The sequence below is a fragment of the Pipra filicauda genome, unplaced genomic scaffold (assembly GCF_003945595.2).
Source record: "Pipra filicauda isolate LSUMZ 115617 unplaced genomic scaffold, ASM394559v2 scaffold143_size2779998_pilon, whole genome shotgun sequence".
Taxonomy (NCBI): Eukaryota; Metazoa; Chordata; class Aves; order Passeriformes; family Pipridae; genus Pipra; species Pipra filicauda.
Genome location: NW_024103918.1, coordinates 647,609 through 662,063, shown reverse-complemented (window position 1 = coordinate 662,063; position 14,455 = coordinate 647,609). Strand labels below are relative to the sequence as shown.

Genomic DNA, 14,455 nt, shown 5'->3' with positions numbered 1-14,455 from the left:
CTTGTTGTCTTTACACCCAGAAAACATGTCTTGATAGAAAACAAGCTCTCTAGATGAGAGGGCCTCTTCTGGTTTATGCTCTTTAATAACATTAGAAGTAGACTCTCCCTGTTTAATAAGCATTTCTTGAAGTAACATCACTGTTTGATTTAACTACTAGTACTTCTAGTCAATTGGTACAGTAAAGCCAACCACTAATTCCAATATTATATGGACAGCTGAATTGTTAATTCCGGGATGTGAATTTTGTCTTAATTTGCTCCCTAAAAATAAGATGAATTGTGAAAGGTTTCTTTCCCACTGTTTCAATTTCAGGTAGCTGATGTTTTTACTGAGACATATATTACATATTCAGATATATGTTTCTTCAGTCTTCATTCCTTATCGATGCATATTGTTTAATGGAACTCCACAAAGCAGCAAAGAATTAGTTCTGTGTGGTTTTCTGTTTGGGGTTTTTTGTTGTTTGTTCATTTCCTTATGCTTTATGATTTTTCTTTTGTATTCTGCTTTTATTTGTTTCCGGTTGTTATTTTGGTGAAGAGACTTCTGTTTTTTCTTTAGATTCTTTGGTTAAAACACTGTATTTTTCTTATGTAATTGTTTAGGGTAAGCGACGAAAAAGATGCTCGAGGTTATCTTCAAGCCTTGGCCTCTAAAATGACAGAAGAGCTGGAAGCCCTGAGGAACTCCAGTTTGGGTGCAAGAGCTACAGTAAGACTTTACTTCCATATGTCAGAGGGGTTTTTGTTTGGAAAAAACCCACTAATTTGATAGTTTCAGCTGCAGTAATAATCTGTCTGTAGAGTCTGTGTTAATCAAAAGTTAAACTTTCCTAGAGCTTCCCTTCTGAATAAACTGAATAGCAAATTTATTCTTTTTCAGTTAATTAAATACCAATATATTTTAATGTGATTTTGTCTATTATATTGTTCAAGTAGCTACTTTGTATATGAATTTGTTGAAGGAAATCGTATTTTGGTTCATGAAAACCTTCAAGACTTTCACTTTTGAAATGTGAATGTCCTTTGTAGTTGTCATTGGAATTGAGGCACATCAAAACTAGAATTCATAAAATCTCTTTGCTTTTGAGATCAGCATATAACATTCATCTTGCCTGTATATTACTAGAGTTCAAAAATAATACTACTACTAACATTCTTGGTGTACTCTTAATTTTTAATTTTATATTACTTTGGAATTAATGAACTCTTAGATTAAGCACGTAATAGACTGAGAAATGAAGTTGTTGAAGTTAGCTACATTCTTCATTTTCAACTTTCTTTATGCTTACTCTTTCTTCTCCCTTTTTTTATTCTTTACTAGGACATGCCGTGGAAGATGCGCCGCTTTGCAAAACTGGATATGTCTGCAAGGTTGGAGCTCCAGTCTGCTCTTGATGCTGAAATCCGAGCCAAACAGGCTATTCAAGATGAGTTGAACAAAGTCAAAGCTTCCTGTATCTCTACAGAGTGGTAAGACTGAGTTGCTCTGATGCAAATTTACTTTGATACCTCTCAGGAAATGCCGTCAAATCATTATTTGTAACTCTCTTGTCTGTCAAAATTTGAAAATGAATGATCGTGCTGGTTTCAAATATCCAAATGTGAAAAAAGACCATATCTCTCATCAGTGTGTGAGTAGCTGAACACCAACTGGGGAAAATTGAAATCTTGAAGACTTCCGGAGGGGACGCTTTCTCTTCAGTAATGTAATCTCTCCTCATAGTGATAACAGGTTCAAATCCAAGCAGAGTTTGGTTTTTTGTCTTAGAACATACTCTTTTCCGTTCCATTGATAGCTGCATTGGGTTAGCTGACTAAAATCAATTATTGCATAGTTATTTGCACAGTAGTAACTAATAATGACTATGGAATATTATGAATTCTTTTATTCCTTCCTCAGACTCTTTTCCACCCTGTCACCCTCACATCCCAACAAAATGTATTCTGAGTTGGGTGGATGCCTGAAGCAGGGATTGGTAGGGAGTCATTCCATTTCTAGGTGTCTAGCTCAGAGCACTGCTGTGTTTTGCAGCTCTAGGGAAGCAGTTGGACAGAGCTGAGATTCAAGTATGTTACCTGTAAAGTGGGAACACCTAGTCCTTGCTTGTTTTTCAGGCCAGGTAATGTGATGACAGGCAACATTGGAGATCCTCTAAGAACAGGAGAACCAGTTTTTGCTCTGATAGGCAAGAATGAGAAAAGTGCTCAAAACACATAGTAGTGTTACCTATCAGCTGCGAATTGGATAACTCTTAAGTAACTGAGAAAAAAATAGTTCAACTTAATCTATTAGTATCACAGGCACTGAATTAAGAAACAAATTTAAAAACCCCAAGCATAAAAATATATGTGGTCTTTTTTTCTCCTTTATAGGATACAGGCTCATACAATTATTTAGAAATTAGAAACACAAGCCTATTTAATGGGTAAATGGGAACAATTAATTGCTTTTTTTCTGTTGGTTTTTTTTTTATAAGATACCATACTAAACAGATCCCAATAGATTTCTGAATTCATTCTGGCATTTGAAGACATCATGAACCTTGCTGGGCATTAATTTTTAAATAGCATGCAAAGTTGGACAGAAAAAAGTGGTTTCTCAATACTTACATAAGGTTTTTGTTTGTATTCTTTTGAAGTAAATTGCAAGAATCTGAGAAGAAGAACATGGAGCTGTTGGCAGATATCGAAAGGCTGAAAAAGGAGACAGAAGAGCTTAGATCAGAAAAGGGTATGGCAGCTGATATCCAAGTAAATAGCATGTTTCACATTGGTTGGGTACATCTTATCAATTCAGTTCACCTTGCAACTAAAATATGATACCAACAGACTTTGGCATACAAAAGATGAGCACAACAATTGTGTGTTAAGATGTACCCACAGCAGTTGCATTTGCACTTTCAGTATTTGTAATACGCTTCAGTTTTCTTGATACACTTACACCAGTAAGGTATTATTGGAGTTGGAACTGTGTTGTTTTCATTTGGCACGGGTATGTTGATTTACTGCCAGAAAACTGTTAGAAGTATAGATATATTTCTAATTTTTTCTCCTTTTTGATGGGTGAAGGTATTTAGACTTCAATACTGATAATTTATAAGTGTTTTGGGTCTGTCTACCCAGAGAGTAAACGACTGCAGAGGAATTTTTAGCATTTATTTGTTTCTGGGATGACTTTGTTGATGTAAGCACATAGTGAGAAGTGTGGTCATGATTAATTTGCTGTGGTATTAAGAATATGCTCTGAGATTACTGATGCATCTGACTAACAGTATTTTGCATTGTTGCTGGGAGAAGAGACTTTTTTGGTAATTCTACAATGAAAAAAATTTCATTAAGAGATGATTAATGATTTGGCTGATTCTTTGCAGTTTCTGTAGTAGCTCTAATATTTGTATCTTATGAGTCACATGGGAAGAAGTATTTTTCAGGCCAAATGGAATTACCTAATTTTCTGTAGGGAACTGTTTGAACTTCAGAATTTCTATACCCTGGCAACAATTGCTGCATAGGAATGTCAAATATTGTTCAGACTTTGCAACCTAATGATATGTCAGTCTATAATGTATTGTACTTAACTGTCATTTTCTATATATAGGCCTCCAAGTGCTGGTTGACTTGTAAAAATAGTTCAAACCTATACAGAATATTAAAAAATTGCTGGGGCCAATTAGCAAATAAGACTTAAGGAATTGATATTTTATTCATCTTGATGTTTAGCATGGATACCAGGATTATGCTTCTTCCAAGTGCTTGGAGAGAAACTCTTGTTAGCATCTTCCTGGAGACAAAAATACTTTGTCATGCTTAGCTTTCATTTATATGTTCTTGAATTATCTTAAATATTATGCATGGTTACTTGAGTTCTGAAATCTTCCTTTGTGTTAAATAATCTGTTATGAATTTATAATTAATACTTTACCCTGTATTTTTTCCAGTATTTAAAACCTTATTGTTTTGGTGAAAGAGATAAACATTTACTCTTTTTTTAAAACAAGCAAAAAAAAGTATATATATATTTCTTCTTACAAGACGAAATATATGTTTGAATCATGAATTGTATAGAGGATTCAAATGTAGACAGTGTACAGTGGTAGAGTAACTTATAGTGTGTAGAAATTTATTTCTAGGTAGGGATTGCTTGGGTTAGCACTTGAATCCTTTGCTCTTTATAAAGATATTCCAGAAATTTAGCAGGTGGGGAAAAAGATTGCTAAAAATTATCATCAGTAGCAGGTAATTTGGAAATTGTTTTTAGTATTTTTGGAGGGGATTTCGGTGTATTTATATTTTAAAGAGGAAACGGTTCTTGTAACCTCATCATTCACTATGGGTTATATTAGAGCAAGACACTGACATTTTTTGAAAGAAAGAAGTAACCTTTGATAGCATTATTCTTTTGAGATGCACACAGTCCTGCAGGCTTTGGTCATAATAAGTATTTATATGTATGTGTGTATAATGCATTTACAACATTCAGGAAGATAGAGTTTGTACACATCTGTGATCTATAAACACCCACACAGCAACTTGAATTATGCCCCAAAGAAAAGAAGAAAAAAAGCTATGAGTTGAAGCTAGTTAAAGTAACAGTCAGGATGTGCCAGCCTCTGCAGCTCCAGGGGATGCAGCATTCCTGCTTCTCTTGCTGGCTGAACATCACTTAGATGATGCTGTGTGACAGAGACATTTGAAGCTTTACCCAGGGTTGTATTACTCCTGGGCATTCAGCAGTGAGGGATGGCAGCCTGACAAAGAGCATGGGTCAAGGAACCCATCCAGTGTTTTCTGGATGTTTTTGTGGAACCTGGCTGTCAGCTCCAGCTGTCCTGTCATCGTAGGATATCCCACGTGTGACTAGAGCAGGGATGGCACCTGCTGCATTAGCGTCTGGTGCCGATGGGCATAAGCACATTAGAAACCAGTGCCTTCTGCATAACAGACATGTACATACAGTGTGTTTTCACACTGAACTCATACCACACAGACATCCTAGCTTGGAAAAGGTTAATTAAACATACACTTATATGTTTCATACAAGAAAATCTTTTGCTGTGGAAGACAGACCAAATGTGCAACGTGTTTTAAAACACGGAGGTGTTTCAGGTGGACACTCAAACCCTGATTCAGCAAGGCAAAGGTCCTCCATGAAAAAGTTATTTTTCTGTAGCTTAAAAACCTGCTGCTGTTTTCTAGGTGTAAAGCACCAAGACTCACAGAATTCTTTCTTGGCATTTTTGAATGCGCCTACCTCTGCTCTGGATCAATTTGAAGTAAGTGTTACAGCTGTTTTAACTCTGTTAGTCAGTGGAACTACTGTTGTGTGCAGGTTATGTGCATATTTGCTGAGAGTTTGCTGCTGTATTTTAATTGTATTTCCCCATTTATACTTGTATATAATAATATGTGAGAACTGTTTGTCATTTACAGTGCTGGCTGCCTTCTCTTGAATGCTAGTAATCATATTGAATTCTCTCTCAAACCTTGAATGCAGAAATTTGCCTGATTTTGTGGTGAACATGAAAAGCATAGTTGTTCAAATGGCTTTTCTTTGTATTCAGAAAAATACAAAGTAATACAGATTGTGGTTTGATAAACATGAGAGAAAATATGTAAATAATCCTTGATTGTATCCCCTGAAGTCCTTGATACTGTTTATTAGATTGTTTTCATCGTCTGTTCATTTTACACAGATCTGTAAAATCCAGATAACTGCTATTCATCTCCTCCACACAGATCCTATATACTTAAAAAATGAATTTGTTTTTTACCTTTGTCGCTTTTAGACAGAGGACCAATTTAGGTAGAAGCCTGGAAGAAAAAAATTGAAACAATACTGTACATTTATTTTCTTCTTTTTTTAATCAACAGTAAGCCATGCATAATTTTTCTTTTAAAATAACAGCTGGGATGAAATATTGGTCAAACTGAATTCAGAGGGGACAAGGCACCACCTTTATAGTTGTCTAAAGTTTGCCCATTTTTTTCCTGATGCGCGTACAAGGTCATTACATGTAGCTATGAAAGGGCATAATCACTGATGTTACTAATATCCCAGAATGTGCTTTCTTTTCATTATGTATTCATTAATTCATTGTTCTCTCTTGAAGTCCTCACAATTAACACAATTTTTAAGTTTTCTTTTTAATCATTTATCTTATAAGTTACTTTCAGTATAAGAATCTTCTTGGAGTATAGGAATATTATTTTATTGAGTGCTGGAAAAACACTGGGTTTTTTACAGATAGATTATTGATTAATTGTCTATGAAAGGCAATTAATGAAAACTTACTGAGGTAACTGTTACTGCCACTAATTATTTACAGTTCTTTACTTTTGCAATTTTATTTATATTGCACAGTTTTCTTCATCCATCTCTTTCTCTCTCTCTCTCTCTTTTTTTACTGCTGTTTTCATTAAAATAGGATTCCTTTTCCTCCTCTTCATCCTCATTGATTGATTTTATGGATGACGTAAGTCTGACTTTCAACCCAGTAAATCCCTTAATAACAGACAAGTTGATTGGTTTGGAATATTCCGACATTAATGCAGTCAACTTAAAAAATCTGCAAGTGCAGTGGAGAACAGAGTATCTCTGTAATAGCACACTTACGTCTATTTATACATATAGATGTTCCATTTCAAGCTAAATGTTTTTCTTTAGGTGCAGGTGAAGAATTCTTAATTGCAAGGAGTTTTCCTGATGGAGGAAAGCTACTTTTAGACCTTATTTATTGATATGGCCTGTGGAAAATGGTCCCAAAATCACTGGCACATTTATTTTATTTTATTCTATTGCTTCATATTATTCCTTTATCATTAGTTGTTTCCAAAAGTTTTCTAATCACTTCTGTTAAAGTGTTTGCCTTGCATACAGTTAATTTCTGTTTGCTCAAATAAAATATTGTCTCTTTTTTAACCTATATTGTGAGAAGTAATTTTCATTATAACTGAGGTGAACTTACTACTTTTTATTGCCATTTAAGGTGCAGGTTTTCTGTCAGGACAGTTTAAATTTTTTGACTAGTTAACTGCATACTAAGAGAATTAATTTAAAAGCTGAAAATTGACTGCATTATATTTCTCCCAAACTGAAATATTAGGCACATAAAAGTAATTAACAGTAAACTTTTTGAAATCAAAGTATATACTGTGCATCCATGGTAGACACCCATCCATTACAACTTTGTAGGTATATTGTGTGTGTGTGTACGTTTGTGTGTGCTTGTATATTTATTTTTGCACACATATTTATACATGTGTATTTAACATACTGTAATCCTATTTGCATTGAAATATAATATAATTCATTTTATTTGAGCAATATCTGCTGTAAAGGGTGTAGCGAAGAGGATATAGTATATGGACCTATTCTACTGCTTTCATTTTCTTTCACTTACTTTGAAAGAATGCTTTCTTTCTGGATGCTTTTTCTCTATAAGTCGGGTATATACCCTAGACAAAATGTGAAGATAAATCTGTGGTATCACAGAAGACATTTGCCTGCATTTTTGTGTAGCAAAGTTTGGGCTTGCTGATATTGTTGGAATTTTCTTACACAAATAAAAATGAGAGTAGAGTTTCCTGTCATGTAAATGCACAATAAATAATAATATTCCTATCATTTATCTGGATTAAAGAACTGTTCTATGTTACCTGAATATTAGGAACTCTTAGTTTGTATCAACAGGTTATTTCATAGAAAGGTACCTTTAAGAATATCTAAAACTCTATCCTGAAACCTGTTAAAAGAGAGATAAGGTACGTATGTGGCAGAGTAGCTGATAATGTTATATTTTTCAAGAGGGAGCTTAGGACGAGAATATTTTCCTGGTTGCTCTCTAATTAGTTTTGAAGGACTTCAGCACTTAATTCTGTATTTATTGTTGGTTGGGTTTTTTTTTAAAGAAGGCAGCATTTCTTTTCCACAAGCATTTAGACAAAATTACATTTTTTTTCTTTATGCAAACGAGTAGTTTTCAACTACTGCTGTACATCCTTTAAGAACAATTCTTGATTGGTCCACCCAGATCAAATCTTTGCAGATACCCACCTTTTAGTCTGGGGTACAGTTTCAGGTATTAATGTGTGTACTGTTGTATGGAGATGTTTTACTACACATGGAGTCAAATTCCCCGTTACATCTTCAATTTCAGTCCAACAGGAGTGTTCTTGCTCAGTTACATTGGCAAAAGTACATCTCTGGACTGGACTGGCCAGGGTCTAATATCTCTAACATCAAGGCAGATTTCTTTTTCATCTGACAAAATTCCAGAAGAAGGGAGTTGACTGTTCAAAGATGGGAAGAGTACCTTGTAGGCAAATACAAGACATTCTGTCTTTGTTAGAAAGAGAAATAAAGCTGATAGCTGCATTAGTAGGGGAATGGTGCTATCATTCACTTGTGCTTAAAGTATCATTCACTTCTGGATATTTAATTTATTGGGCAATTACTTGATTCATTCATAGATATATATTCTCTGAATTATTGCAGTGAATGGTTATTCATGATTTAGCTCATCAAGTTGGTTTAGTATCAATATATTAGATGAACTTAAGACTACTAAAAATCCTTGCCCACTGAATGTGACCTCCGTTTCCTTTCCAATGACTCTTTTTGATAGTAGTTGCCTTGAAGGGCAGCCCTTCTTGCAGCATCTCCAGAAGAATTAATTTGTGCTCAGTCTAACCTGAGAAGTGTTTTGGTTCTTTATATTAAGACCAAGGAAGAATTAGAAGTCCTCAGATCAGACTCATGCAGTGCTGCAATATTGCATGGGTTTCAGAAAAGCCTCTCTTTTTATCAGGAACCCAAAGTAAATAATAATAATGACCTGTATTGTTTCTTCAGACTCTGTGCTTCATTAAAAAAGGACAAAGAGTGTGTAAAATAATGTGCAGTTGCAGTTACAAGTCAGTCTTTGCGAGATCTCTGAAGTCTATTTAGCATGTAGACGTGTACACAGTACTGGGATTACTAGAGTGGGCATGTCTTGTGTGTTTGCCATCCAAATAATGTAACTATTAATAGTACTCTCTGAATGTCTGGAGTTAATTCTAATTTTCTCAACGAGGAAAACAGTAGTTTTGCAATTTCTACTGGAGAGAAATAAAAATAGATGTCCTGCTGACTTTGTAGCCTGCAGATGCTGAGCAAGAAGTGGTAACTCGCTGTTTGGATGAGTAGCAATCACTGTTGGTTCCAAGTGTCCTGCCTTGAAAAGATACTTGGTCAGGTTGGCAGAACTGGTGCCTAAATCCTCACAGCTGTGAAAGTCCACACATTCAGAAATGACCCTTGTGTCTCCTGTGTACAGCAAGGGGAGTAGGAATGGCTTCTGCAGTCCCTGGTTACTGATTTTGGTGGAGAGGGAAGTCACCCCCAGTGACTCTAACAGACTCATCTCTAAATCTCTGCTGCTGTTTCTCCTGTGTGTTTCAGGCTGTCTCTCAGTAACATCGTGTAGGTGTTAAGTCTCCTATGTTCACTAGAATTGTCTGATAATGAAAGTGTTGGGTTTTGTTTCTTTGCCAGGTGCATCTTTGTGTATCTCACTAGCTACTAGAAGCAGTCCACTTATTTTATTTAATGATGAATTCGTGATTATTTAATAATAATAAAATGGAATCCTACTTTCCCTTGACAAAATTATTTTTCCCACATGCTCAAAGAAACTATTTTTTCCCTTGTTACTAACACATTACAAATTAAAGATAGATTTCTTAAGTCCTCCTGCATTCTGTCCTCACATGCAGTCCTCATAGGCTTTAGTTAGACTAAACAAATCTGAACTTCGTAAATAGCCACAGAATAAATGATGTTCTGAATTCTTAGTATTGGGCAGAATAAGCCACAGTAGTGTATGGTGAGAGCTTTGACTTTACCTGCACATTCATAATTAAGTTTAGAGTAAATCTGGTTTGTAATGATACTTTAAATTGGACATATTGTGCCTTCAATAGATTACTTCATTCATCTTGTTTCAAAGCACAGAGATGCAAATTAATAGTGCAACGAAGTCTGCAGTTTCCCTGCTATTATCCTGTGTAAAACTACAGGCTTGAAATAGCGGTTCCTTTTTCTTTGTTTCTTCCCTCTTTTTGCCTCGTAATATCTTGGTTTTTAAATACTTGTAAAAATGAACATGTTTGTGTGTGTCTAAACACTATCTCTGGAGATACAGAGTGGAATTCTGAGGCGATGTATGTGTCAACTGTTCAGTTTTGTAACATATTCTCCTTTCTTTGTTAAAGCGCCCTCCTTCCTGTATTCCAGCTAACAAAGGCAGACGTGTAAGAGGCTGTCTTACTCTATGTGGCCCTTTATTTTTTGCCTGTTGTGTCCATGCCTATGTTTAATGTATGGATTGTGTATTTACCTCACTGCATGTCCTGTGCTGCTGCTGCTGTTTGCTGCTGCTGCTGCTGTGCTTTTTGTTGTTTTACAGCTGTGAGCTAAAAGCTTTTGGAGTATTTCATTTGGTAATCCTGTGAGCAGAATATCACAGTAACTGGAGAAGATGCTTTGGGTGCTTTCTCATTTCAGCGTGAAAGTTCTGTGTGGAAGCCAATCAGGTAGATGCAGTTTGGGAAGATGAGCAAACATCAAATGAGGGCCTGTTTATTTCCTTGCCTTTAGCAGAAGGCATGTGTTAAGGTATGGGAGTTGCCTATAAAAGGTGAAAGTTTGGCATTTGGGAGACACATCACAGCAAATGATAGAAAATATCACGGTACAAAGATAAATAAATGTGAAGTAGGGAGTTGAGTAAGTAGAGCATCAAGGAGGGTAGGAAAAACTCATGCGGGGAAAACAGAAATGGATGTGTCGTAGTTGGTTAATTTGGAAAAGTCTTTGGTGTTTCAAAAATCATGATGGGTTTTTAAACATTTGTTCACATGTGTTATCAGAGTTTTGTCAGACTTGAATTTGCACCAGGTATGTTATGTCCATTTTAAACTCATACTGCCACTTTTATTCCTTTATACACATATGGTGGTAGGAATAAGTAAGTATACAAAGCATTTATACTGAATCTTAAATAAATAAGCGATATTGCCCAACAGTTCCAATAGTGTCCTTACCCAGGCAGTTCAAAGCACACCACTCAGTGTCTCAGGCGAGCTTACGGTAACTGCTTGTTTTTGTTGGCGGTGCCTCCTGTTCAGGAGTTCCCTCTCCTCGAGATGTGTTTATACACTGGCCAGCTTTGGCTCAGACCTAACAGGTGACTCATGTAGACAACTATGCACAGTCCTGTGGAAGACAGCAAGGCTGTTACAATTTGGTGGGAAATATTGAAGTCTGCTTTTGATAATCTAGTGGGTTTGTTTAAAACCAATTTGAATGGTGTTAACACTGTTTTCGTAAACTGTTGACCATAGTTGAATCACATTGCTTTTGTACTTAGTTCTTCTCATTAAAGCAAGGAACCTGAGATCACTGCAGCAATACAGCTTAAGGCCCTGTTCCTGCAGCAAAGGTGATGGTTAAATTCCCTTCAAATTCTGTAATGGTAGATCAGGTTCTGTGTGTTTTGCGGGCTTTCTATGTTCATAAGTAAAGTAAAAATACATTTGTTACTGTTTCAGCAGTTGTCTTCAACCACAAAGGCTTTGTAGCACATTCCAGAAAAGTTCCATCATTCATATCAAGCTTGTACTAAATTTTTTTCACAGACACCATGAAAATTCTTTGGTATGCAGATGCTACTTTGAAAGGGAAAGCTTGAAGTATCTGGAAACATTTATGAAATGATAGATTAGATCTCTGAATTTAAGTTGCAGAAAAAAAGGAATGTCTGTTTCTTGCTCTGAAAAAATTTGCCTGTAGTTACTCATTGGGCTTATTTTTTGGTAACATTTTTAAGGAGAAGGTAGAATTGTAGAAGGTTAAACAGTCTTTCAGTGGGCTCCAATTTATTACATGTTTATCCTGAATTAAAAAAAAAGTTTAAAATAATTGAAACATGTTATGTGTTTGGGGATTTACTAGTTAAGGCATCTAAGTTTCTAATACTGGGTAAAGGTTTCAATTATTATTTGCTTCTGATAAATCTGAGCACAAAATGTTTGCTTTACTGCTAATTTTTGCCTCAATGCTTGAAACACGTGATCTGTGCGTAGTAAACAGGTGTATCCCAGTGCGAGAATTTCCCATTTTCATTTCAGAAATCCTTGCAGGCGTGTTAATATGCCTAGATTGATTAAACTGATGAACATTTCTCCACCTGATAATTTTTTTTGAAGGCTATGGTAAAATTAGAAGACACCAAACTTATAACTCAATGTTATTAAAAAAAGTAGAAATAAATACTAGCGACTGCACCTGTTCGCTACCGTGATTGAGTTTCTGGAGAACAGGACTGTGTATGCATGTATTAGATTGGCTTGGCAATATATCTGACTCCCAAAAAGCGGTAAAGTTTGTGGAATTCCTAGTATTGTCATTGGCAAACAAGATCAAAAACACTGGAATGTTCAAATGCTTCCTGTAAACATTGCTGCATATTTTAGTTTGTCTGCAAGCTAGCCCGATCCTTGGCAATGGAGAGCTGATAATAGCATTGCTGCAAAAAATCCAGGCATGCCACAAAACCTTCTGGAGGCCTTCAGCTTTTAGCCTTATTATTAGTGGAGAAAAGCATTTTCACCTTTCTTTTTTTTTCTTTTATATATACTTTTACATAGAAAACTTTGTGAAGAGGTCTTGTTTTCAAGGGAGAATTGTGCCTTCTCTAGTTTTTTCAGTCAAACTAACAAAAGATGACTTGTTATCCAAGATACGTGTTTGTACCTATATGCTGTGTTGTTCAGTGTAGCTCTGTGTTGGGCTTAGTTTCACTGTATATATCAAGGACTAAGAAAATACTCCCCTGAAGAAACTGTATTCCTGGTAAGGATGTTTTTGTAGTTCACATGGAGTACAAAACTCCCTCACTTCTGTATAAACATAATTAACAGTAGCCCCAGGAAATACATTGTTTGCTCTGTCTTTTCTCCTTGTTTTCTCCTGAATATGTTTACAGTAATTTATATGGTCTCTATGGGAATTCATTTCTAACAAATCCCTACTACCAGTGGACAAAACCCAGTAGTGTTTAGAAAATATTCACCCTTTAAAAATGCTGAATTACAGGTCTCTTCGAGTGTTTGTCAGGCCTCTGACCTAGCAGCTCTTATGCATGTGCTCACCTCTCAGCAGAAGCCTTGGCGTGTTTGTATTCCACAATTTTCATTGCATTTTTGTGTTTTTAATTAGGAAATTGCTTAAAACTGAATTTTTATCCTCTCAGTTCTCTCTTAGGAATCTACTGCTCCCATATCTTTTTTTGGTAAGAGTTGAGAATTCTTTTTTAACGATGTCTTTGATTTATTTCTTTGGTTGTTGTTTTTTCTCTTGAATTGTTCTCCTAGATTGATTCAGTTGAGAATTTTACATTGTCTAATACTCCGTCACGGGATGAAGATAGCAAGTCTCACCTCCATTCAAGATCAAGGTCTCCTTCTACAGCTAGTGAGATTGAGCCAATTGAGGTACTTCACTGTTGAAAAATCTTTGTCTTTTTTTTTTAAAGAGTAACAATTTCACTTGTGCAAAAATTACTATTGCAAATCCTTTTGTTTAGGATGAAGCTCACTCTTCTACAGCAAGACTATTTAGGACCTTGTAATAGCCTTCTGCACTAGTGGTGAACTGTATTTTGAGGAATGTTGAATTCCCTTTCACATATGGTTAATTGAATAGGGATGGAAACTTTATTGAATCAATTATAGTTATAATCTCTCTTCATAACATATCCCCAGTCAAATATCCTCAGAATATTTAAGAAATGTCGGCACAAAGATACTGTTATACTGTCGTTTGTAAAAGCAAACTCTGGAGTCCTGCTGAAAGTCTTGTTATTAAGAAATATTAACCAAACTCTGCAACGATAACAATCTATCCCCTTTCCCTGTTAAAAAACTTCACTCTGTAGTTATTTTACATTAGAAAATATCCAGTCAAATGCTTAAGATAATACAAAGTTGTTTTTGACATTTAGGAGATCAATCTTGCATGTCGTTTTGCTGAGAAATGGGATTTGGTTTTCCAAATCCTTTCCTGTGTTAATCAGTTTGGTTTCATGGCTTGTGTGCTTGGGGATGGGGTGGGTGGGGCAATGTAGTCTTTTTCCTTTATTCAAGCTATCTTTGATAGTGTGCACTTGATGTCTTCTTGATCCTTTGGGGACTGTTTTCAGGTTACAGATCATCCTCCCCGTTCAATGCACACACCGACCATGAGGACAACATATATTGGATCAGGACTCTCTGCACCAAAGGTATTCTGTCAAGCACTCACACTCTTTGTGTAGTAAGGGTGGAAATGTCACTCCTGGGCCACAGCTTCATGAGAACTGTTTATCACACTAATCTGACCAGAACTGCCTACAAGGGTTGTTTATATG

The 14,455-nt window shown here is 35.7% G+C and overlaps 1 protein-coding gene across 10 annotated transcripts in view; it reads left to right on the top strand.

The window, feature by feature from the left end:
- The window catches only part of CDC42BPA (CDC42 binding protein kinase alpha), a 186,856-nt gene that overhangs the window by 138,561 nt on the left and 33,840 nt on the right, over positions 1–14,455 (top strand). For 7 of the 10 annotated variants that reach the window (XM_027713001.2, XM_039378680.1, XM_027712995.2 and 4 more), the window contains 8 exons: positions 609–714; positions 1,327–1,475; positions 2,645–2,736; positions 5,202–5,278; positions 6,431–6,478; positions 10,260–10,298; positions 13,422–13,541; positions 14,249–14,329. In XM_027713001.2, the coding sequence (XP_027568802.2) occupies positions 609–714; positions 1,327–1,475; positions 2,645–2,736; positions 5,202–5,278; positions 6,431–6,478; positions 10,260–10,298; positions 13,422–13,541; positions 14,249–14,329 (712 nt within the window). The remainder of the gene's footprint in view (positions 1–608; positions 715–1,326; positions 1,476–2,644; positions 2,737–5,201; positions 5,279–6,430; positions 6,479–10,259; positions 10,299–13,421; positions 13,542–14,248; positions 14,330–14,455) is intronic. The other 3 variants (XM_027712997.2, XM_027712999.2, XM_027712998.2) reach the window with 3 other exon arrangements.